This window comes from Dysidea avara, chromosome 10 (assembly GCF_963678975.1).
Source record: "Dysidea avara chromosome 10, odDysAvar1.4, whole genome shotgun sequence".
NCBI lineage: Eukaryota > Metazoa > Porifera > Demospongiae > Dictyoceratida > Dysideidae > Dysidea > Dysidea avara.
Window position 1 is genome coordinate 2,033,835 of NC_089281.1, and position 25,353 is coordinate 2,059,187.

General features: G+C 40.7%; 1 protein-coding gene and 1 long non-coding RNA gene across 3 annotated transcripts; both read right to left on the reverse strand.

The window, feature by feature from the left end:
- Positions 1-859: 859 nt before the first annotated feature.
- Positions 860-8,571, reverse strand: LOC136268709 (uncharacterized). 2 transcript variants are annotated; one of them, XR_010707097.1, is made up of 3 exons: positions 8,416-8,571; positions 3,046-3,084; positions 860-1,755 (listed from the first exon to the last, which is right to left on the reverse strand). It is a non-coding gene; the product is annotated as an uncharacterized lncRNA (long non-coding RNA). The 2 variants fall into 2 exon arrangements; XR_010707096.1 differs by having other exon boundaries at positions 860-1,059; positions 8,416-8,560.
- On the reverse strand, positions 4,083-5,336 carry LOC136268708 (uncharacterized). Its single transcript, XM_066064152.1, has 3 exons — positions 5,295-5,336; positions 5,151-5,243; positions 4,083-5,099 (listed from the first exon to the last, which is right to left on the reverse strand). The coding sequence occupies exon 3, from the start codon at positions 5,014-5,016 to the stop codon at positions 4,531-4,533; it is 486 nt and encodes a 161-aa protein (XP_065920224.1). The 5' UTR covers positions 5,017-5,099; positions 5,151-5,243; positions 5,295-5,336; the 3' UTR covers positions 4,083-4,530.
- Positions 8,572-25,353: the final 16,782 nt, after the last annotated feature.

Consider the following 25,353-nt stretch of genomic DNA (forward strand, 5'->3'; position numbering starts at 1 on the left):
AACGTGCTGAATCTCAATAAGCAAACTTATCACCTCAAAAATTTCCTGTTGCACTCTATGGCAACGTAAAATCATTGGATCAGAGTTTTACCTTCAACCGTTCCTGTAAATATTTAGATTTTATCCATTAATATGCTACATCCAAATCATGAGCAAAGTCAGCATAGCTCGGCAATATAAGTGCATAACTGTTGGAAGAAAATTGATTTTAAGACTTTGGTCTGTCAGGCTATACTGTAGTACGAAGCAACCAGGCAAGATAAAGACTGGTGGATGCTCATCCTGGATTATGGACCGGCAGATCTTGGTCTGTGAGGGGAGAATTGGTAGGTGGAGTAAGCTTGACACAAGATGAGCATGGAAAGACACTATTAAATCTAGTAGATTTTCTGTGAAAAAGAAAAGACGTGAGAGGTATAGATAAGGCAAGACTTGCAGCACAATTATTTAAGTGGCGAGATATGTAATTTCATCAAATGTACTATCCGCACATTCACCAGATGTGTAACCTTAACACTTGGGGCATAAAACTTCTGACTACATACACAACATAATTCATACACAACTGTACTTATTCTGTCTATGTTACAGTTATGGAACTACACACTAGTCAAAAAATTTACCTAGGCTCAAACAAAACCAGGCCATGGCCCATATTGAATAGCATTGCAGTCAGTTATAGATCCGTGGTTCATATTGTTTAAGTATATAGAGAGACATTAGCAATTACAATACCGACATGAGGGTTAATATTCTTGCTGTGGTAAATATTATACTGATGTACATTGTTCAACATTTGAGTGCGTGTTGCAAACTAAAATCCCACGTCTATATATTATAGATTCCACAAATACCTATGTAAAGAACAAGTAAAGAACAACATTGGTGCTGTAGATGCCTACAATCAAATTGTCAGTTACACAAATTTACAACTTTACAAATTGATTGCTGCCTTAAGCTTGACCCTATTTGGACATCTGCAGCATCACCAAAGGTTCTTCACTGTAAAACGGGCAGTGCTGAATGAGCACACCTGCATTCACATAGACTTCTCACCTCCTGGAATATAAATGCTAATGATAAATACAAAAAACAATAGTGATTACTAGTGTACATAATACAAGCAGTACTGAGGAGTCCTCAGAGAAGTTGGGTCCTCAGTGGGGACCAACTTTTCTTGGAAAATATACCTCACAATATGTATTGGTACCTCCAAATCACATGCCAGCATCCAGACTTGCATGGCCAGACCACTTACTCTCCATCACAATGCTTCACATGATGCCTAGTATTTAGTGCCTATTCTGAAAGACTGGTTAGCACAGGCCTGATGAATGCTGATTTTCACACTTCCAGCCACATAGTGACCTTTATAAAAACTAAACATTTTGCCTTCATGCAGAAGAAGCATACAAGCCTAACTGCTTGTATAGCCAGTAGTGATTGCTTCTTGGAAAAATGGTTTGTCTCCAGTTAGGTAATATAATAGTGCATTCATGGGGTAACCAATGAGCAGCCAGTCCAAGATGCTTTTAATCATAGACATTATGTGAAGTGATGATATAGAAGTGGTCTGACCATGCAAGATGAAACGCCGTGACTTGAACGTGTAAACACAGGGAAGTATATAAAATTCCAAGAATAGTTGGATCCCGCAGGTCCTTGGTCCCAGGGTTCAGCACATAATACACACCTCAGGTAGGGATAGTGCTGGTTTGTGATTAGTATCATCCATTTCTGCTTATGTTAATATAACTGAAAGTAGTTACGTATAAAAATAACAATAAATTTTACACCAAAGTATATCTCCATGTACTGTATGACCACAAATCAATGTACAATTTTCTGTAAAAATTTTAATGCATTACATTTTCTAAAGAGCCAGCACAGGCCCCTCATTTATTCTACAGTGTTATTGTTTTCTTCCCTTATTTTAAAGCCTAGTTGGTGCCCACCCCACTTTAATTATCATTATACAGAGGTCGGTAACACTTTATAAGCCCTACTCAAAACTATTTTGTTAATTGCATAGTGTATCTGGAATTTTACCACATAAGCCACCTCAATAGTCAATACAACACTAGCTAGCAGGGGTTGTTGTATTCAGATTGCGCTTTGTGTCAGCATTAAGTGATTTACTGTATATTGTTTTGTTAAAACACTTATAATTAGTTTTCCAAAATGAAATCTATAAAATAGTGTTTCACTCGTAACATTGTAACACTAACTAGGTATACACTTTAAACAAGTGATCACACTTCACATCGTCCACTCATTTTAGTTTGTCCCAGAAAACAACTGTTTGTATTTTAATGGTCCTTAAATTGTTTCCTTCCTCTTCTGATCATACTACTGACAATTTTTGTAAAAAAAGCACTGGATAGACAGTTGCTGGCACTGAAGTTACTTTTGTTAAAATTGTCTACAACTACAAACCTATATAGGCAATGCAAATAATAAATCAAGCTCCCTACTAAGGACGCCCAATTCAGTTCCATGTAACTTAGAGTAGATGGGTATTCCTTGTTACGGAGTATGTGTAATTTAGAGCATGGTCCTCATAATATGCACAACACATACTCCATTATTTTGAGAGCAAGAAATTCTTTATCATTCTATGCTGGGAAGATTTTTAATGTTCATAGTGAAAATAAGTTTAACTGTTAACCATTACAAAGTGTCCAGAATATGCAGGTGTCCTTATTTTCAAGTATCCTGATTAACAAATTCCATGGTACATGTATACCATATTTTTCGTATAAAAGCCACATGCAAATAAACTCTTGTCTTGATTATGAGCCAGGGAGTTTCCAGCACACTTTGAAAATAAATACCAGGGCCTGCCTGATTCATTTACAGGCTGTGTCAATACTGCTAGGAAGGAAATACAAGACCGGGCTTTTTATACAAAGAAATATGTACTGTACGGTAGTAATGACATTTAGAATAGTTGGATCATTCAACACCTACAACTTTTTTACATTATTATGTTCATGACTGCATATAGTTTATAGTAAAATCACAAACAAAATAATACACACTTACATCAGACTGGTGAATTCCGTGACATCTTGTTTTAATACTCTGCAAAATAAAACAATCAGTATAAGGCACAACACAATAGGGAGGATACAAGTAATTTTTCTACTAAACAAATGCCAGGTATCAAATGAATACCAGTCATAATTTCGAAACATTCTGTGCAACAGTGCTATTAACCCTTAAACGCGCAAAGGCCATTATAATGGCCCTATTATTTATTACACCGAAAACGCACGAAAGTTTATGCTTACTTTCGTGAAAATAATCGCGCGTCTTTACAAGGCTGTATCTCTGAAAATCCTCGACGTATCAACTTGAAACTTTGTACACAGATGGTGGATACCCTGGGGTTTACCCATCGTGACTATCAATTGTTTATCATTAATGCTTCTCTATTTATCCGAAGTAATATGCGCATAACTTGGAAATAACCGTCATGGTAGGTGGCTCCGTTGGCGATTCGCCTCAATACTTGGTGTCGAGAAAGAGTTGTACCCTTGATACAAGGTGGTGAAATTCCATTGACATAGCTGCAACTCTCAGGTATTTATGAATTTTAGAAAAAACTTGTGGTATTCACACAATTGTGCGAAGTAACCGCACGTCTTTACACGACTGTATCTGTGAAAATCCTTGATGTATCAGCTTGTAACTTGGTACACAGACGGTGGATAACCTGGGGTTTATCCAATATTATTATTATGTTTTTATCAATAATACTCCATTTATCCACAGCAATACGCGCATCATTTGGAAATAATCATCATGGTAGGCAGCTCCTCTGTCCATTCGCCTCAACACTTGGTGTTTAGAAAGGGTGGTACCCTTGATACAAGGTGGAGAAATTCCATTGACATAGCTACAACTCTCAGGTAGTTGTGAATTGAAAAAAATTGTCGTATTCTCATAATTATTTTTACCCTGTAGGCATGTAACAAAGAACTCCAACACAATCGCTGTGGCATTTCAACGTGCTTCCAAGACGTATTCTGGTGACTGGTCAATCAAATACCAACAGCAATCCATTTTATCATGCACTGTTCATCAAACATAAAGTATTATTATTAGCATTAGAATTTGAAAAACTTTTCAAACATAAAATGTACATGAAATATATACACTAAAGAGCTGGGATCTTTACTCAGTAAAGGGTTTGCCTCATTTAGAAACCACCGATCCAAGTGATTTCAGAGAAAAAACCCACAATCGTGGAAAAACCTGAATTACAAACAGCTCTGTACATAACTAAACAGATAATACTATCAACACATCTAAACTATATACATCGGCTGAACCTGTAAAAGTCTAAGACACAGTAAATAGCATACACCCCTTATTTATTTATAGTTTCCTTGGTATGGTATATCTTAAAACAATTTTCAAGGCACAAATGAACCATTCCACAATTTACGCAGCCATACTTAGTACGTTTTCTATGTGTCTTCCGGTCAGAACACACTGCACAGTCACCGTCAGTCCCAAGGTTCTCTATGAAATGGCGTTCCTCAGCCTCGCAGGCGATTGAGGAGGAAGAGCCTGTGATTGACGTTCTCCATGCTGGAATGAGCTATGTTGACATAAAAGTTTAGTAGCCAGTTGCTCCCTAAAGCTTTTGATGGTCCTACGATCATTCACAGGTGTGAAACAGCACTCTAGAGTATAAGCATTTTCGATATCCAAATCCCTACCCCTACCGGTACCTCTACCCCTACCAGTACCTTTCCTCCTACCTCGACTAGGCACAAGATCCATTGGAGACACAGTTCCCCTACCCCTTCCTCTACCTCTACCCCTCCCTCTATTTCTACCAGACAAAGGATCAGATGGAGATGGTGAGTAGTCCCTGCCTCTATCACTAGGTGAAAATGGGGCATGTGGAGAAGAAGAACGAGAGTGCAGGGAAGAACTAACAGGAGGGCCATGGTAGGCCACAGGAGAACCACTACAGGGGTATTCAGTTTCCAGGCTACCCATCCCACCGTCACTCACTCCACTATGTAGCCCAGATGGTCCAGGATGGCTTGACTCATCATGACCTTCACAATATCTTACATCAGCTATTAGAAGAAGCAGGACTCAAGTTATAAAACATGTGAAAAGCATTATACCATCATAATCATCGTTTGTTTCTTCCTCGATGTCTTCTTCGTCGTTGCTGAACTCTTCCTCACGATCATTTTCTTCCACATCGCCATAATCATCTATAATGGCAGGCGAAGTGATAGGACCGATTCATCTGTCCGCCATTTTACCGTCTTGTTCCCTGGTAAGCCTATCAAGGACAAAGAGTCTTATCCATGGACAAAAGAGTCCTCTTCGTCCGAGTTGTTCCAGTCATCGTCGGTGTCGCTATAGAAAAGTTGATCAACAACAGTATTTTCATCCACATCTCGCTTATCTTTAATCACAGCACAAAGTTCTTGAGCTCGAATTAAAGCCCAGAAACGTGGCTTTCCGTTGCACTAAACCGTTTCACGATCACGTAATCCTAGCGCGCGCACCTCTGTGCCAAATATGGAGGGCCACTTAAATGGCCCTTGCAATTTCAGTGCAATATTTCGTAAATTCGCGTGCGCATTTAAGGGTTAAATGACGAAGTGAAGAGCATTGTATAGAGCTCGTGGAAAGTATCAAGAAGAGTACAACGCAAGCCGTGAAATTCAATCATCTGGGATACTGATCACGTTTCTACCAACTTTCAGTTTGATTGCAAAAATATAGTAAGAACAGATACATGATCAAACACGTGACCCATGATACGAGTATCTTGGACTATATGGCAAGGATTGTAGTTAACAGTTTGCCAGCAAAACGTGATGTATAATTATACTGATTGTTATATATGATAGGCAGAACACAAATTTTCATCAGAAAATTTAAAATCTTCAAGTGAAATCTGCACATGATTTTGTTTTTACATTTCGCAAGCAACCGGTAAATGCCCGTGGAACTCATAACCCCGACACCACTAAGTGACACTAGCTTCCCCAAGTCCCAGTTATACAGTCATACTTAGGTAGGTCTCTTGCTCAGGAAACTGCAACTTACAGTTGGAGGAGGGGGCATCAAACCTAGAACCTGCAATTACCAAGCCAATGTTCTAACCAGCCGGGTTGGCTATGTCCAGTGTTGGGCAAGTTACTTTGTAAAAGTAACTAGTTACATATTACATATTACTTGCAGCTGAACTATTTAGTTACAGTTACATATTACCCATAAAATAAAGTAACTGTAATAATATTACATATGTGACCGGATTTCACATAACAAGGCTTCCACACACACAAAATCAAACTTACGTTTTTACCAGAAATGGATTGCTGGCCTAATACACTATCACATTGCACACTGTACTTCCTTCAGGACTGGCAAGTCTGGTTTCTGTGGCAGCTTTCTTCCGACCCTGTCAAAGCCACGAGTGGGAGATTGGCGCCATTGAATGGCCATGGCTTTGTGATAATGGTGTGTAGTGAGCTGGGACTTCACAGAGAGCTCACCAATAGTGTTCTCGGTCAATTTGGAGTGATTTGAGGGCCATGGAGAGCCCAAACTTGGCCTCTGGATTCCAATCGTCTTCTTACTCCATTTTATACCCGTATATTAAGACCACCATCCACCCCCACCCTCCCACCCTATTACTATCACCTGTGATATTATTACCCACTCGAGAAAAGCTGCCCAAAACAGGGCTAATTTTGGGTATCAGAAATGTATACACCCACTCAGTGATAGCTAGTAAATAGATGCATACTTGGTGCAAATTTTGTTTGCACAGCTGTAGGCACTGGGAAGTTATTACACAATGATTACTTAAAATCGCCATATCTCCTAACGAAGTTTTGTGCGTCGAAGCCGGGTTTTGTCAAATTCAGTCACACATGAATACATTATAGCCCATATAAAGTGTAACTTACCAATTGACGCTTGAAAACAGGCCCACACTTTATTACCAACCCATGGAACACAAGGAGTAGCAAGAGGCAGCCAAACAAGCTAACTGTAGTATTGTTAGATCACGTGATCTCACGTGATGCCTCTCTTAATATTAAATGTGACCGGATTTCACATAACAAGGCTTCCACACACACAAAATCAAACTTACGTTTTTACCAGAAATGGATTGCTGGCCTAATACACTATCACATTGCACACTGTACTTCCTTCAGGACTGGCAAGTCTGGTTTCTGTGGCAGCTTTCTTCCGACCCTGTCAAAGCCACGAGTGGGAGATTGGCGCCATTGAATGGCCATGGCTTTGTGATAATGGTGTGTAGTGAGCTGGGACTTCACAGAGAGCTCACCAATAGTGTTCTCGGTCAATTTGGAGTGATTTGAGGGCCATGGAGGGCCCAAACTTGGCCTCTGGATTCCAATCGTCTTCTTACTCCATTTTATACCCGTATATTAAGACCACCATCCACCCCCACCCTCCCACCCTATTACTATCACCTGTGATATTATTACCCACTCGAGAAAAGCTGCCCAAAACAGGGCTAATTTTGGGTATCAGAAATGTATACACCCACTCAGTGATAGCTAGTAAATAGATGCATACTTGGTGCAAATTTTGTTTGCACAGCTGTAGGCACTGGGAAGTTATTACACAATGATTACTTAAAATCGCCATATCTCCTAACGAAGTTTTGTTCGTCGAAGCCGGGTTTTGTCAAATTCAGTCACATATTATATTACTTTGTGTCCATAGCCTTAAGCTGTCACATGTGAAACTACCACCTTATCACGTGACACGATTGCGTTGTTGGACAATGTGCAAGTCTTGATATAAGTAAGAAGTTGGTGAATAAGTCTCATTTAGTAGGCTTCATTACTTCGTTGTGGCTAGGCGTTACTCAATGGATTACTAACGAGATCAGTAACTTTGTTACTTTTAGTAATAATATTACGTAATATTAGATTCGTTACAGAAACTATATTACTTAGGTAACGCGTTACATTTGCAAGTAAAGTAACTTGAGTTATATTACCTGTTTTTTTTATAGCGTATTTCGTTATATTACTTTGTTTCCACAAAGTAATAATATTACGTAATGCGTTACATAAGTAACGCGTTACTCCCAACACTGGCTATGTCGCTTCACCTATATGGTATAAGCAACAGCACAAAGCAGGCATTTGTACTAATAAAAGTTCAAATCCCAACATTGTCCCATGTGCAGATAACCAGTAATGTTACAGTTTATGAATGCATGGCATTGGTTGGTAAGCTTGGTTGATTTGTAACCACCTGATAACAATGCCATACATTATTAGCTCAAGGCTCACTCACTACTCAGTAGAGTCCATGTAATGAAAGTACTACTTGGCATACACAACTATTAAACTACCAGTACACTATACTGACTACTTATAATACCTTCCATGAAGCAGAAGCCAAGATATAGGGGGTAGCTTGAGGTCACCTGTTATACTAGCAGACTAGCGAGATATCCACTCCACTGTAAACAAATCTTTAAATAAAGGTCACTCAATCTGTCATTGTTACGCAGAACTTTGTGCGGTGATCACGTGACAACCCAGTTTCCTGTATTACGTAATTTTGTGGTTGAGCAAGTCTGTACATAACGAGATTGGTTTCTAATTGGCGCATCGCTGGACGCTTATGGACGACCTAGAACCACGTGACAAGAAGATGGCTGTATTTAGCGATGATTTCAATTTTCAACCTACATCATAAATGGAGGTTAATAGCTTAACTGTGGTTAGCACTGAAAGAATCACGCATGCCTCCAGCCAGTTACGCACGTGATGCAGAAGGCGCCATTTGTTGGCTCGTGTGATCGAACTTCAACTCGTCGTGCGTAAAAGTGCGAGACGGAGAGCAATGATATTTCATCTCTACCTCAAACGGAATGATATCGTGATGAATAATAGGGTATCGACTTCTACTTTTACCCCGCGAACCACAGTGATAGCCGTCAGAATGTGACCAGGAAGATTCTCAAGAAAGTTTTCGGCACTAGTTTGATCAATAGTGCTGTAGCCGCGGTGGCACACACAGATCACAACTGATTGTATCGGTAGATACTCCAGTATCGTCTCGCCGAGTGAGTTATCACCTACCACCGGAAGTCCCCACTAACCAGTCATCGATTTTATACTCATTCTCCTCCCTTCACACAGGAAGGGAGTGAAATATAGTACATCCTGGAGGTAGGCGTAGAGGGTACCTGGCCTTTTTAGGGTAAGGTTGCGGGAATTTTCTTTTGAAAGGAATTTATGGATTGGTTGACCGCAAATTAAGCTGGTTGGATCCCACATTTTAAAGTATAGCCCCTAGGAGGGAGGGAAAAGGGGAATGATAGCTAGGCCTGGTTCAGTTGGGGACAGGTGGATTGGCAGCTACATCAGTAGCACTCAAACATCAGCTACGTCAGTAGCAGTCACATCAGCTACTTCGGTAGCACTCACATCAGCTACGTCGGTAGCACTCACATCAGCTACGTCGGTAGCACTCACATCAGCTACGTCGGTAGCACTCACATCAGCTACGTCGGTAGCATTCACGTCAGCTACGTCGGTAGCACTCACATCAGCTACATCAGTAGCACTCAAACATCAGCTACGTCGGTAGCACTCAAACATCAGCTACGTCGGTAGCACTCGCATCAGCTACGTCGGTAGCACTCAAACATCAACTACGTCGGTAGCACTCAAACATCAGCTACTTCACTAGCACTCAAACATCAGCTACGTCGGTAGCACTCAAACACCAGCTACGTCAGTAACACTCAAACATCAGCTACGTCGGTAGCACTCAAACATCAGCTACTTCAGTAGCACTCAAACATCAGCTACGTCGGTAGCACTCAAACATCAGCTACGTCAGTAGCACTCACATCAGCTACGTTGGTAGCACTCAAACATCAGCTACACTAATTGGTAGTAGCACTCAAACATCAGCTACATTGGCAGCACTCACACATGAGCTACATCGGTAGGACTCTCACATGAGCTATGTCAATAGTACTCGAACATGAGCTACATCAGTAGTACTCAAACCTGAGCTACATCAGTAGCACTCAATATGTCATTAACACCTAGACTTGAGCTGTCAGTAGCATTCAATTTGTTATTAACACCCAGACACGATCTGTCAGCAGCACTCAGACATGAACTATGTCGGTAGCACTCAAATGAGGTAAGTTGGTACTCAAACATCAGCGACATCTCACAATGTGAGCCATGTTGGTAGCACTCACACATGAGCTACAACGGTAGCACTCAAACATGAGCTACATTGGTAGCACTCAGTCAAACACTAGCTATGTTGCAAACATGAGCTATGTCAGTAGCAGTCAAACATGAGCTACATCGGTAGTACCCAAACCTGAGTTACATCAGCAGCACTCAATATGTCAGTAACACCCAGACATGAACTACATCACTAGTAGCCAGACACGTATGGCACCCAGAGATGAGCTATGTTGGTAGCACTCTAATGAGGTAAGTTGGTACTGAAACATGAGCTACATCTCACAGTATGAGCTATGTCAGTAGCACTTAAACATGTGCTATGTCAGTAGCACTCAAACTGAACTACTATACATCAGTAGCACTCAGACATAAGCTACATTGGTAATACCCAGACAGGAGCTACGTCGGTAGCACCCATACATGAGCTACATCGGTAGCACTCAAATGTGGTAAGTTAAAAGCATTTACACATGAGCTATGTCGGTAGCACTCAAACATGAGTCACAACTGTAAAAAAAATACATTGGTAGCAGTCACATATGATCTACATTGGTAGCACTCAAACATGAGGTACGTCGGTAATGCACTTTCTTATCAAGCACAGAAAGACTTGATCAGCTTCAAGCATTACGAGCAGTGCATGCCACTCGACGACATCGGTAGCACTCAATATGTCAGTAACACCCAGACATGAGCTGTCAGTAGCACCCAGACATGCGCTACATCAGTAGCTGTAGCCAGACATGAGCTATGTTGGTAGCACTCAAGTTGGTACTCAAACAGGAGCTACATCTCACAACATGAGCCATGTCGGTAGCACTCACACAGCATAAGCTACGCCGGTAGCACTCAAACATGAGCTACATTGGTAGCACTCACACATAAGCTATGTCAGCAGCACCGAAACATGAGTTAAGACGGTATAGCACTCAAACGAGCTATGTCAGCAGTTCTCAAACATGATCATGAGCTACATTGGTAGTACCCAAATCTGAGTTACATCGGTAGCACTCAATATGTTGGTAACACCCAAAATGAGCTGTCAGTTGCACTCAGACATGAGTTACATCACTAGTAGCCAGACATGAGTAGCTATAACACCCAGAAATGAGCTATGTTGCTAGCACCCAAATGAGGTAAGTTGGTACTCAAACATGAGTCTACATCTCACAATACGAGCTATGTCGGTAGCACGTAAACACGAACTACTATACGTCGGTAGCACTCAGGCATGAGCTACATTGGTAGTGCCCAGACATGAGCTACATCGGTAGCACCCATACACGAGCTACATCGGTAGCACCCATAATTAATGTGGTAAGTTAAAAGCTTTCACACATGAGCTATGTCGGTAGCACTCAAACATGAGTTACAACAGTAGAACTCCACCATAAACATATCGGGAGCACTCAAGCATGAACTACATCAGTAGCACTCAAAACATGAGCTACATTGCAAACACTCAAGAGTGAGTAGCACTCAATTATGAGCTACATCAGTAGCACTCAAAAGAGGTATGCTGGTAGCATTCAAACACGAACTATGTCAGTAGCAAGCAAACATGAGCTACAAACATCAGTAGCACTCAGTATCAGACATGAGCTATCTTGGTAGTACATAAACACGAGCAGTCAGTAGTACTCAAACATTAGCTATATCAATAGCACTCAGACAGGAGCTATGTCAGTAGCACTCAAAAGAGGTAATTATACAAGTCGGTAACACGGGCTACTAAACTCAGACATGAGCTATGTTGGTAGCACTCAAACACAAACATGAGCTACATCAGCAGTACTCAAACATGAGCTACATCAGTAGCATGCAAACATGAGCTACGAACATCAGTAGCACTCAATTTCAGACATAAGCTATGTTTGGTAACACTCAAACATGAGCTATATTAGTAGCACTCGTACATGAGCTACTTGGTACATAGCACTCAAAAGAGGTAAGCTGGTAACATGAGCTACATCAGTAGCACTCAGACATGAGCTGTGTTGGTAGCACTCAAACATGATCTACGTCCATGTAACGCTCAAACATGGGCTATGTCAGTAACACTCAAACATGAGCTATATCATTAGCATTATGTGGACATGATCATGAGCCATGTTGGTAGTACTCAAACATGCTTACATGAGCTACATCACTGATGCTCAAACAGAAACTACATTGGTAACACTCAGACATGAGCTATATTGATAGTACCCAGACAGGAGCTCCCAGACATGAGCTATGTAAGTCTGTAGCACTCAAATGAGGTAAGCTGGTAGCACTCAAACACGAGCTGCACCAGACATGAACTACATTAGTTGCAGCCATACATGAGCTATGTCTGTAGCACTCAGATGAGGTAAGTTGGCAGCTCTCAAACATGAGTGATGTCAGTAGCAATCACACATGAGCTACGCCAGTAACACTCAAACGTGAGCTATGTCGATAGCACTCAACCATGAGCTACATCAGTAAACGTGGGCTACATCCATAGTACTCAAACATGGGCTACATTGGTAGCTCTCAAACATGAATGATGCAACATCAATTCTAGCAAAATTAATGTGATAACTATGTTGGTATCACAGTACAATCATGCATACATCAGCTACCTGACTATCAATCACAGTGAACGTGACCTCTTGTCATCACACATTTACACGACAGCTATACTGCATGCATCAGCTGTAGTTGCTACGTCAACAACACTGTACAGTCATTATATTGCTAGCTTCTGACTACATCAATGGTAAAAAAAAAAAAAAAAACGAAAAATGGGACAGCCATAGTACTGCTATACATTATTACCATGCACTGTAGCAACAGCCACACATCAGCTATATTGTTACACAGGAACATGTCACAGCGGAGGTGGTAGAAACTTCAGCAGGGCAGCTACATATCAGCTATATCATCACCTGACTGCATCATGATCAGGACAGCTACACCAGTAGCACTGTACAGTCTATACTGTTAGCATCAGACTATATCAATTACAATGGAGGTAGCAGAAATATCACCAGTGTAACCACACACGCTCACTACATCAATTGCAGCTTCAGTGGACACGACAGCTACATCAGTAGCACTGTGCAATCACATATATCAGGTATATTGTTACATCTGACTGCATCAATTGTAGTAGATGCGACATCTGGCTTTGTCATGATCCTACATCCACACATCAGATAGATTGCTACGAATAATGTACAGCAGAAGTGTCAGGAATTTCAACTGCATACTGAAAACACCTGACGCATTAGCTGCAGACGTAACAGCCATGCCAGGATAGATAATCCTGACCACATCACGATTGCGGCTACACATTAGTTGGGTTATTTGTACCTGCACCATCAACAGATCTTACAGATAGTAACAGCACAGGGCAGCTATGAGCTTTCTCACCTGACTGCATCACTATCACTCAGTATCAGTCACAGTGGGTGAGACAACTATGTCAGTAATGCAGTACAGTGGCCATAGCAATCACATGAGGTTGGGCTTTGGTCTCTGCAAAATCTTACATACTTAGCATGTCCAACCATGTGCTCTAAAGACTCCTCTTCACCCACACTGATCATAAAGGCCTAGTTCTGCATCAGCTATAACGATAGCACCTGACAGTATCATTTGCAGTATATTTGACAGTTATACAGTGGTATAGCACAGTTCACTACAGATATGTATCAGCTATACATGACAACATCGATGGCAGTAAACAAAATGGCTACTCAGTTGCCGATACAGTAGCATATCAGTTACTGCACTTAACTGAATGACAGGACGGCTACATTTGTAGCATGGTACAGTGACACATCGGCTAATCACTACCACTAAATGGCAGGACTTGCAGCAGCTGTGGCCACAGTTTAAGCACGCTTCAGCTACACCGAGAGCATATGACTATACCTGCTAAGTGACCAGCACAGTGTAGTCAGTCATCAACTTGAGCGTTAGCACCAGACTATATTATTTGCTGTAGCTAGATGTGGCAGCGATGTTCAGTAGCACATGTACAGTACACACATATCAGCTAAATCAATAACCAATAATCAAGATGACCAGCTGCGACTAGTACAGCTCACTTGCTGGGAACACCTTGACTAGAACTCCTAGCAATCAAAAAAGAAAAACAAACAAAAAACAGACTAGAATATTCTACATCCAGCTAGTCAGGATGCGACAGATAAGCAGCACACTATAACAGCTATGGTGACCACTGAACAAAGCAACCGAGTGAGTCTAGATCTAGTAGCACTACTTCAGGCACAAGACAAAGTTGTACTAAGGTATTTGATCATTACCACATGCCAGCGGTATCATGCACTAGTTTATTGAAATCACACCAGGCATGGTTAACACACATACTTACACTATAAATAGAGATGTGAGATTGCTCTAAGCAGTATCAGATTAGTGACACATAGGCACATCAGACTGGGCGGTGCCTCAATTCTCCGGATACGGGGAACACGTCAATTATGATTGTGTCAAGAGTGCACAAATAGGTGAGCCAATATTACTCACTACAACTGCACTGCGAACTGGGGACAGAGCGAAACTGCACATCAGCTAGGTCATCACATGACTACAGTGATAAAATCCAACAGGCCATGCAGCCACTAAAACGCACTTGCATATACACACGTACATTATAGATTAATAACAAGCTATAGCTACGGCTACTGATACTGCCAACTTTGCACCACGCTGGTGACACACCTATAGCAAGCAGTCTTAGCATAAGTCATAACTATGACCATAAAACTTCAATCAAACAAAGGCTGTAGTGTCACGCAGCTAAGTATCGATGAAGCTGGGGTAGACCGCTGACAGCGGATTGCTCGCCAGACCAGGGCATGGCACTGATACAACATCACTCACTTAACGTTTTGAAAATATATTCCTTTCTATACCGGCCAGTATCAACAACCAATAGCAATTTGCAGCTCCTAAACTGCGCTGCTGGCACGGTTTACAGAGCCGGGTGGCCAGGTAGCCATGAATAGGCAGACACACGTGCTAACCCTATGGCGCTAACGCTTAACAGTGCCTATCAAAGGCGACAAGACCTCATCTGGGCGATAGGAAAACCAAGCTCAAACAAGATGATCATTTTTGACAAGGTTTAAGCTACTCCAACTAGCCACTTAGAACCCCCTGCTGCCCCATTATGGGCTTTCTTTGGGCTATGGAACTCTCGTCCAGATAGGCTCGAGTTAGCTGCAGGGGCCAAAAATCCTACATCGAGCCATACAGATTACAACAAAGGCTCGAAAACGCAATAGCAGCTACGTGCTTGTCACCGACCTGCGTTGAGAGGGGATCACGTGCACCTGATCACGTGATTAAACAACCTGACCACCTGCCAAAAAATATAGTTAATAGCGATACTACCAGCATCTACTAAATGTAATTCGTTGACTTGAATACTTAATACCACCAACAACCACAATACGTGATTCGATAAATATGTGCTAAATGGAGGTTAATAGCTTAACTGTGGTTAGCACTAAAAGAATCACGCATGCCTCCAGCCAGTTACGCACGTGATGCAGAAGGCGCCATTTGTTGGCTCGTGTGATCGAACTTCAACTCGTCGTGCGTAAAAGTGCCCCACCACTCCCAACCCCGTTCTACGAATTTCACCACATGCTCCCTTACTCCTAATAAACAAGGAATAAGGTGAAAGGTCAGATCCTTCTCCACAGCACGGGCTATGGAACTCTCGTCCAGATAGGCTCGAGTTAGCTGCAGGGGCCAAAAATCCTACATCGAGCCATACAGATTACAACAAAGGCTCGAAAACGCAATAGCAGCTACGTGCTTGTCACCGACCTGCGTTGAGAGGGGATCACGTGCACCTGATCACGTGATTAAACAACCTGATCACCTGCCAAAAAATATAGTTAATAGCGATACTACCAGCATCTACTAAACGTAATTCGATGACTTGAATACTTAATACCACCAACAACCACAATACGTGATTCGATAAATATGTGCTAATGATAAGTTGAAAATGATATAAACTTTGTTCAAGCTGATATAAGGATTTCGAAGCACATTATTAAGGAATGGTTAGATGCTGCTGCTTCTGCCAGTATCTCTGCCTCTCAGAGAATTTTTCTAGCACAAAACTGTACAGAGTGGTGCACAAATTAGACAGTTTTATTTTTGTAATTACAGTAATTAGTCTTTTTGTTGTTGTTGTTGTTTTTGCCTTGCCATGCCCACAGTGTAGTCCTCTACTTTTTGTGTTCGCATGCTGTCCGAGGTTTCACATGCCTATTTGTTTTGTTGTACATCTTTTCATCACAATTGTTAATGATGGTTATCTCCTGGATACATGCAGATTCAACCGACTTCGTAGGGTGAGTGAGTGTATTGTATGTTAAACACATAGCTACTGACATTTGTGCCTACTGAACCATAGTCAGTATTGCCACTACATAACACTTACCGGAAAGACATCCCCCTGTTCATTGATGGTCGCCATATACTTTCTTCTGAGGGAACCACACAAGGCGATCCTTTAGCCATGGCTATGTACTCCATCAGCGTTACACCATTAATTGCCTCACTGCAGGATCCCCATGTGGCACAAGTCTGGTTTGCCGATGATGCGACGGCTGGGGGCACTCTGCGGGGCCTGCATGACTGGTGGTGTAAGCTCAAGGACCTTGGCTTCATGTATGGGTATTTTCCTAATGCTGCGAAGACATGGTTGATTGTTAAACCAGAACGTTTAGATGAAGCCAAACAACAGTTTGCTGGCACGGGAGTGAGCATCACTGTAGAGGGCAAACGTCATCTTGGAGCTGCTCTTGGTTCCCGCGCCTTTACTGAGGCATACATTACTGAGAAAGTCGAGTCATGGTCCCGTTGTGTTCGCCGGCTGGTTAATATTGCAAAAACTCACCCTCATGCTGCGTATGCTGCATTTACGCATGGCTTGTGTAGCAAGTGGACCTATTTTGTGCGTACCATCCCAGCAATCTCCTCCCTTCTCGAACCACTGGAAGACATCATCTCTCTTCAACTTTTGCCCGCACTGACTGGGAGATCTATTAGTGATGTGGAGAGGGCTCTTTTTTCCTTACCTGTTAGACTGGGTGGTCTTGGTATCTGTGATCCCAAATCTCATTCTGATGCTGAGTTTGATTCTTCTGTGAAGATTACCTCTACGCTTGTTGCTTTGATTGTTCAGCAGGAGCTAACATTTAGCATTGACACCTTGGAGGCCCAACGCTCGGCTAAGTGTGAAGTTGTGCGAATGAAGCATCGAGCGCATGATGAGGTCGCTGCCACTTTGTGTCAATCATTACCAGTTGGTCTGCAGAGGATTGTGGCACTGTCTAGCGAGAAAGGGGCCTCCTCTTGGCTTTCCGCTTTGCCTGAAGAGGAGCATGGTTTTGCTCTGCATAAGGGTGCCTTCCGTGATGCTCTCTGCTTACGCTATGGGTGGCTCCCATCTGGATTGCCAACCCAGTGTGTTTGTGGTCAAGGATTCTCTGTGGACCACTCCATGAACTGCCCTACAGGTGGCTACCCCACCCTTTGGCACAACGAACTTAGGGATTTTACTGCTGCCATCCTGTCAGAAGTCTGTACTGATGTGTGTGTTGAGCCCCCTTTACAGTCTCTCTCTGGTGAAACACTCACATACGCTACTGCAAATCGTGAGGATGGAGCACGATTGGATGTTTCAGCTGTTGGGTTCTGGGGTGGTCAAAATTTGTAATAATTGTTGTTGGATTAGGTCAGGTGGGAGTGAATTCCACAGTCTAATTGATCTAGGGAAGAATGAATTACTGTACTGATTGGTCCTTGCATAGATCTTTGATGTTAAGGTGTTTAATCCAACTGCTTCATCATACCGTGCTACACCAGTGGCTTCATTGTATCGGAGATTTGAAAAGGAGAAACATAGGAAATCTGAGCAGAGGATTAGGGAGGTTGAGATGGGTTCATTTACCCCATTAGTCTTTTCAACGTTTGGTGGAATCAGTGGATGTACCGGCATCTTATTTATTTATTTATTTATTTTCCAAAAATGTGCAGCCTCAGTTTGAGGATTAACGCACATATGAAACATGCATACAAAATGTTTTACAATATGATTGATTATGGGATTACTGATTGGTAGGGGAAAGTAATAATAATTTCAGTTGGTACTTAAAAATTTGTAATAATTGTTGTTGGATTAGGTCAGGTGGGAGTGAATTCCACAGTCTAATTGATCTAGGGAAGAATGAATTACTGTACTGATTGGTCCTTGCATAGATATGATGAAATCTTTGATCATGTCCTCTGGTGTTAGAAATGACAGGGATTAAATCAACTGGGGATATATCAATGAGATTGTGAACAATTTTGTAGAGGAGGGTGATACTCAGGGGCGGATCCAGGGGGGGGGCTTTGGGGGCTGAAGCCCCCCCCCCTTCATATTTAGGCTTTACTTGATCAATATGCTGAGTATTGTAATGAAATTTTGTCTTAGCATAATTATATGATCACTAATAATACAAATACTCATAAAACCACCTTATAAACATCTTTCCAAGGTATTATCAGTGGATTTATGCTAAAGTTTATGCAACAAGGACCCGGATCAGCATTGGAGGTGTACAAGATCGAGATACTCTAATAGAGCAGTCAGCTAACTACTCTAATAGAACATTCACTAGAAACATGTAGTTGGTTCTGTTATGGAATTTTTCCAAATCTGCCTGCACCTATACATACAATGAAGTGCATTGGTCTGTTTAAAGGGCTTCATTCTGCTTGTGTAGTTAATATGTATGGAAATACTTAATTCAGGTACACAATTTCCTTTGAAAATGCTCTCAGATTCAATCTTGTATTGTTCAAATTTCAAAATTTTCCACTTTCAACATAACATGCACCTATTCAGTGTTGTGCAATTGTGAGAAGGGTGCATCATGTACTTGGTTGTCTGTACCTACCCAAACTTTTCCATTAGCAAAATGCTTCAGAGAGACCTATATAATCTAAAGGCAGCATATAAAATATCTACAGGTATGAATTTTATGTGGAAATGTCTCCAAATTGCAGTATTTTAGCATCTATTTTTCAAAATTTTCCTGGGGAAGCATGCCCCCAGACCCCCTAATTCCAGCATGCTTCGCATGCTGGGAAGTGTGCTTCACACACCTCTACCCAAGAGATTAGTACCTTGAGTTAGCCCCCCCCCTTTTATAAATCCTAGATTCGCCCCTGATATACCTACTAGATACTTGTCTGCGGTGTTCTAAGCTGGGAATGTTAAGGTCAATGAGCATGTTAGTTACGCTGCTGAAACGCGAGAAGTCAGCCATAATGAATCTGGCAGATTGCCTCTGTACTCGTTCAAGCCTATCAACATCTTTTACACATGCAAACGTCTAGCTTACTTACTGTCCCTGAAGAGAGAAGTTCCCTACAGCAGCGCGATGTCTTGGCTACGTTGTCGCATCAGCTTCTCGTTGCTCCGCTCAGCGATTTCGTGCCTTAGGGGGCGCGCTCCCACAGTGGTTGTCCCATCAGCCATAGGGCACTTGACCTTGTACTATCATAGGGTCGGGTGCCTTCCCCCTAATTATTTAAATTGCTCCCTTTAATCTCAGTCCAATTTTTGTCTAGCACTTCAACATCTAGTGCTAGGGGTGGTGGCAAGGGGTGCTGGTTACCCCGGGAAAAAAAAAAAAAAACTACATATAGCAACCATACAATTACGTATTATAATAATGACATCATAATTAACAATAAATTAGTCAGTGAACCCCGCGTAGGTTACTGAACCCCGGGTAGGTTCATGTCCTACTCACTGCGCCAAATCTTTGTCACGAAGAAGAGACGAACAATGAGCAACCAACTACTAACATTATTTTACTCTCAAGTAATTTTCATATAAAACTAGTGGTACATATAGCAACCATACAATTACGTATTATAATAATGACATCATAATTAACAATAAATTAGTCAGTGTTCTCTTCATGACACTCCTGACACACTGAGAATGAAGTAATAACTGCATCAGTACGTAACTGTTCAGTAATCTTTCCTCGAGCATTAATAGCAGCCTTTCTTCTGCCATGTTTCTGCTGATCGTCAATATCTGCACCAGGAAATGCCTTAATTGTTAGTGGATCATTGTTGTTCACTACCGATGGTATTTCTAGGGGATAAAGATGACTGATCGGTCTATCCAAAATACCTTTATTTGGCAATTGAAGCTTCACTGAACGTACTTGATTATCTCTACTTAAAATAAGTTCTTTAACCTTTGCTAATTTCCACGCCCTGCGTGGTATATGTTCATCCTTTACTAAAACAATCTCGCCAATTTGTGGTTGTCGCAACACTTGTGACCTGGGACCTTTATGATTTAGTGGTAAGGTTTCCCTTAAGTTTAACAAGTAATCCTGTATCCAAGATAAATGTTCTTAAATGAAGGTTCTTTAACATGTAGTAGAGGCATCGCAAAACACCAGCAACTGATTAACCCCTTTACTCTGGTTTTCCACAAGTCTTTTGATGCTCAAATTGGAAACAGAGATCAACATCTTTAGTATTTGATTCCACTCCCTAACAAGATCACTAGACAATGGTTCATCCCATGACTTAGAAAGTTTCCATAATGTCTGCAAAAATACCTTTCCATGAAAGGTCACTGGTGTCACAAGTCCAAGTGGATCAAATATTTTAGCCACAATATTAAAAACATCCCTCTTTGTTACAACGCCATCCATCATCACTCTGTCCACTCCTGGAATATGTAGTAAATCATCTTTTACATTCCACAAAAGACCAATTAAGTACTTTACTTTGCCATCAGCTGAAGAAAAACTCTCATCAGCTGAAAGATTCCAAAAATTCTACTGCATTTGAGTTCCACTCACGCAAGTTCATGGAGGCTTTCAGGGGCGAATCCAGGGGGGGGCTTGGGGGCTGAAGCCCCCCCCCCCCTTCACTTTTAGGCTTTACTTGAAATTTTGTCTTAGCATAATTATATGATCACTAATAATACAAATACTCATAAAACCACCTTATAAACATCTTTCCAAGGTATTATCAGTGGATTTATGCTAAAGTTTATGCAACAAGGACCCGGATCAGCATTGGAGGTGTACAAGATCGAGATACTCTAATAGAGCAGTCAGCTAACTACTCTAATAGAACATACATATAGTTGGTTCTGTTATGGAATTTTTCCAAATCTTCCTGCACCTATACATACAATGAAGTGCATTGGTCTGTTTAAAGAGCTTCATTCATCTACTTGTGTAGTTAATATGTATGGAAATACTTAATTCAGGTACACAATTTCCTTTGAAAATGCTCTCAGATTCAATCTTGTATTGTTCAAATTTCAAAATTTTCCACTTTCAACATTATTATTCTAACATGCACCTATTCAGTGTTGTGCAATTGTGAGAGGGGTGCATCATGTACTTGGTTGTCTGTACCTACCCAAACTTTTTCATTAACAAAATGCTTCAGATAGCCATACCTATAATCTAAAGGCAGTATATAAAATATCTACCGGCAGAAAATATTATGAATTTTATGTGGAAATGTCTCCAAATTGCAATATTTTAGCATCTATTTTTCAAAAATTTCCTGGGGGGCATGCCTCCAGACCCCCTAGTTCCAGCATGTTCACATGCTGGAAAGTGTGCTTCGATCACACACCTCTACGCAATAGATTAATACCTTGAGTTAGCCCCCCCTTTTATAAATCCTAGATCCACCCCTGGCTTTCCTAAAAATTTCTTTTGTTTCCTGATAAATACAGAAAGTCTGCTCTACAGAATCAGTTCCAATAAGTACATTATCAACATAGATATTACTCATAATATCCAGAGCAAGATGTCGGGAAAATGACAAAAGAAAGAGTATCCAAGTCAGACCCATTTACATTTGTTGGATTGGACTATCTTTAGAAATACCATCAGGTATTTCTAAAGATAAATGTTCTTTAATGAAGGTTCTTTAACATGTAGTAGAGGCATCACTGACTATGTAGTAGAGGCATCACTGACTATGACTATAATAACATGTAAACGGACGTCAATCCTACCAAAGGGGTCATTAAACCTCTATTTATACATATTTCATTACCTTCACTACAAAGCGGACATTGTACAACGCTATTCATTAAACCTTTTTGGGGGGAAATTGTTGAGGGCGACAAAGTAGTTTTGCCTTTTTGGGATGTTTATGTTGCCCTCAAAGTTTGGATACATTTATACAATTGAAATTGCAGATACTGATCTATTTATGACTAGACTCCAATCATATTATTGTACCTAATGTATTTGTGTTTATGTGATTCCTGAGCACACCAGCAGGGCTGACTGCTCAGTAAACAATAATAATAACATGTAGACGGACATCAATCCTACCAAAGGGGTCATTAAACCTCTATTTATACATATTTCATTACCTTCACTACAAAGCGGACATTGTACAACACTATTTGAGATGTATTGCCAATCAACACTGTATGTAAATTTCATTTTTAATGAAAGCACTTTTTTAAGTGCAAATACTCTCCCATAACTTAACAAAAACTGTAGAGCTTTGTGAGTTGAGCATACTAACATGCTAGCTATAAATATTGTATTGAACTCCTTGTGCATGGATAATTTACTAGTGTATTAGCTATCTAGTGCATGCTGCCAAGACTAGCTAGCATCTATTAGCTACTATTGTCTGTATTAAATGTATTGGAATGTCAGAGTGATTATGGATAAGGTAATACTTCATTGGACAGCCAATTTTTTACAGTAATGTCTGAATGCTCTCTTGGCAGGAGCAGTAGAGCAGGCTAAAGAGTTGGGGACCAACGATAACAATCACAATGGATGGAGTTGAAGCAAAGAATAAACGCAGGTTATTCATGTGGGTCTACATGGGGATTTGCTCCAATTCTATGCAGGATAATGTTCATGTATTAGAAGCTGTGAGAGTGTATTTTAAAGCGGATCTCACTATGGTTTTGTAAATTAGTTAAGTATACTTACAGCTTTTAACAAACATTAAACAGTATCTGTTCTATTAGAGTGATTTACTGTTCTATTAGAGTATGTCTATGTTAGCCTTAAGCAATGTCTAATGAAAAGTTGGTGAAGGGCCCCGTTTGCACCACCGACGTATACTTTTCTGTCAATAGTATGTAAGACTATCTGTCAGTTTCACCATGATAATCCTTCATTTCTACTCTTGATAAATACTGTGACATCTTTTTCAATATTTATCTTGCTCCCTTCTGTTAGGATTTGATGGTAACACTAATGTTGAATGCCGCAATGTTGAACAACTCCATAGTGAAGAAAAGACTTCCAGTCAAATGGCATACTTGCACAACTTCAGTAGAGGATCACTCAGATGCTCAAGACTGGTCTGTAGCTCAATATCTCAGGAACACCATACGCTGGAGAGCCGTTTGCAGTTGCACATTACATCATCTCACCATGTTACTGCTTGGAAAGGTTTACTTTGCTCAGACCAAAGTCTGTAAAGTAAGGATTACAACAGAATATCAAGCAAAATGTCAGCAAATAACTAGCACTATTGTCTATGTACACGATAACAATGCAATGTGTATTTTCTTTGCATGTGTAATGCATGCAATCTAACATTATTAATAGGTTGAAGACGTGATACTGTGGAGGATACTTATTGGAATGAGCTTTAGTTCACGTACCTGGGAAGATACTGTATCTTGCCTGGTATAGTTCAGTTTCTTAATATCATTGTGAAGGTGTTGTATTAGTAGTGATGAACTCCTTTTATACTTCGGTTTCACCATGATGATCCTTCAGTTGTACTCTTGATCAATACTGTAACATATCTCACTTCATTTTTAATCATCACATGTAGATTCCTTCTGTTAAGATTATATGGTAACAGGGGCATAATAAGCATGGGTGCCATGGGTGCTTCTGCACCCATAAATATTTCTAACCAGAATCAAAATCACTCATCCTTCCTTTTCTAACTTGTCAGTGATTTCATCTGCCTTGATCTGGCTTCATTCATAATCCATATAGGCTTAAACAAAGGTGTGGTACAAGTGCATTAAAATAATAGAATACAAGTCCGATCGAGATGCTCTAATAGAGCAGTCAGTCAAGAGTGGCATTACAGACATTTAACTATTTATCAGTTAACATCTATTTTAAACAGAGTTGTTTATTCTGTCCTTCAGTACCATAATATTTAATTTATTTAGCTATCTATTTATTTATTATTACTGAGCAGGCAGCACTCAGTGCTGATTAGCTCAGGAAAAATTTAGCAATTACAAACATAGTTACAATGATTACATGCGTACAGAAGTTAGGACTTATAAATTTGCTGGATTTCATTAGTAAATTGGTCAATGTTATCATGATCAATTAATCTGGGTGGTAAAGCGTTCCAATCACGAATTGATCTTAATGTGACTAGAATTTCTTTTTAGATCAAAAACCAAGTGATCTTCATTCAGTAGCTAGTAGAGCAACCATAATAATTATGAGTTAAATATCTTCCTACGCCCCTGGGTAATGACACACACACATATATAAGGCCATCATTAAATTCCTTGTTTCCTGTCACCGCCCACATCAATTTTTTGGTACCTGCACCAAATTTGATTATAGATCACATGCACTATTTCATGATAGAAGGAGGCACAGAGTGACCAAGTTTTAAAGTAAATGCATTAGCTGTGCATATAAGCATATAAGGGTGAAAGACCCTCCATTCTCGTTCAACAGGTTGCGTGGGTGTACAGTCCTGGCGATCGAGATACTCTAATAGAGCAGTCAGAGACTAAATAACAAGAGTTAAGTATATAATTAATAATCAATTATCACCTCCCACCTGCATCACTCTTTGTCCCATTGGGTGATGGGAAACAAGCAATAGCCTAAAGTGTATAGTATTTGATACCTTATAGCTTGTTCTCTGATTGGTTCCTGGTGATTGAATCACCAAAAGAAGTCTGTGTTGGCTTTGATTAATGTACCTCTTTGGTTTCATAGTCTGTAGACAGCAGATCACTATACAGCTCTGTTGTTCATCAGGCAACACTTGATGTCCAAAC

Coding starts and splice junctions, on each gene's coding strand:
- LOC136268708 (XM_066064152.1), bottom strand. CDS start 5,016: ATGGGTAGCCTGGAAACTGAATACCCCTGTAGTGGTTCTCCTGTGGCC.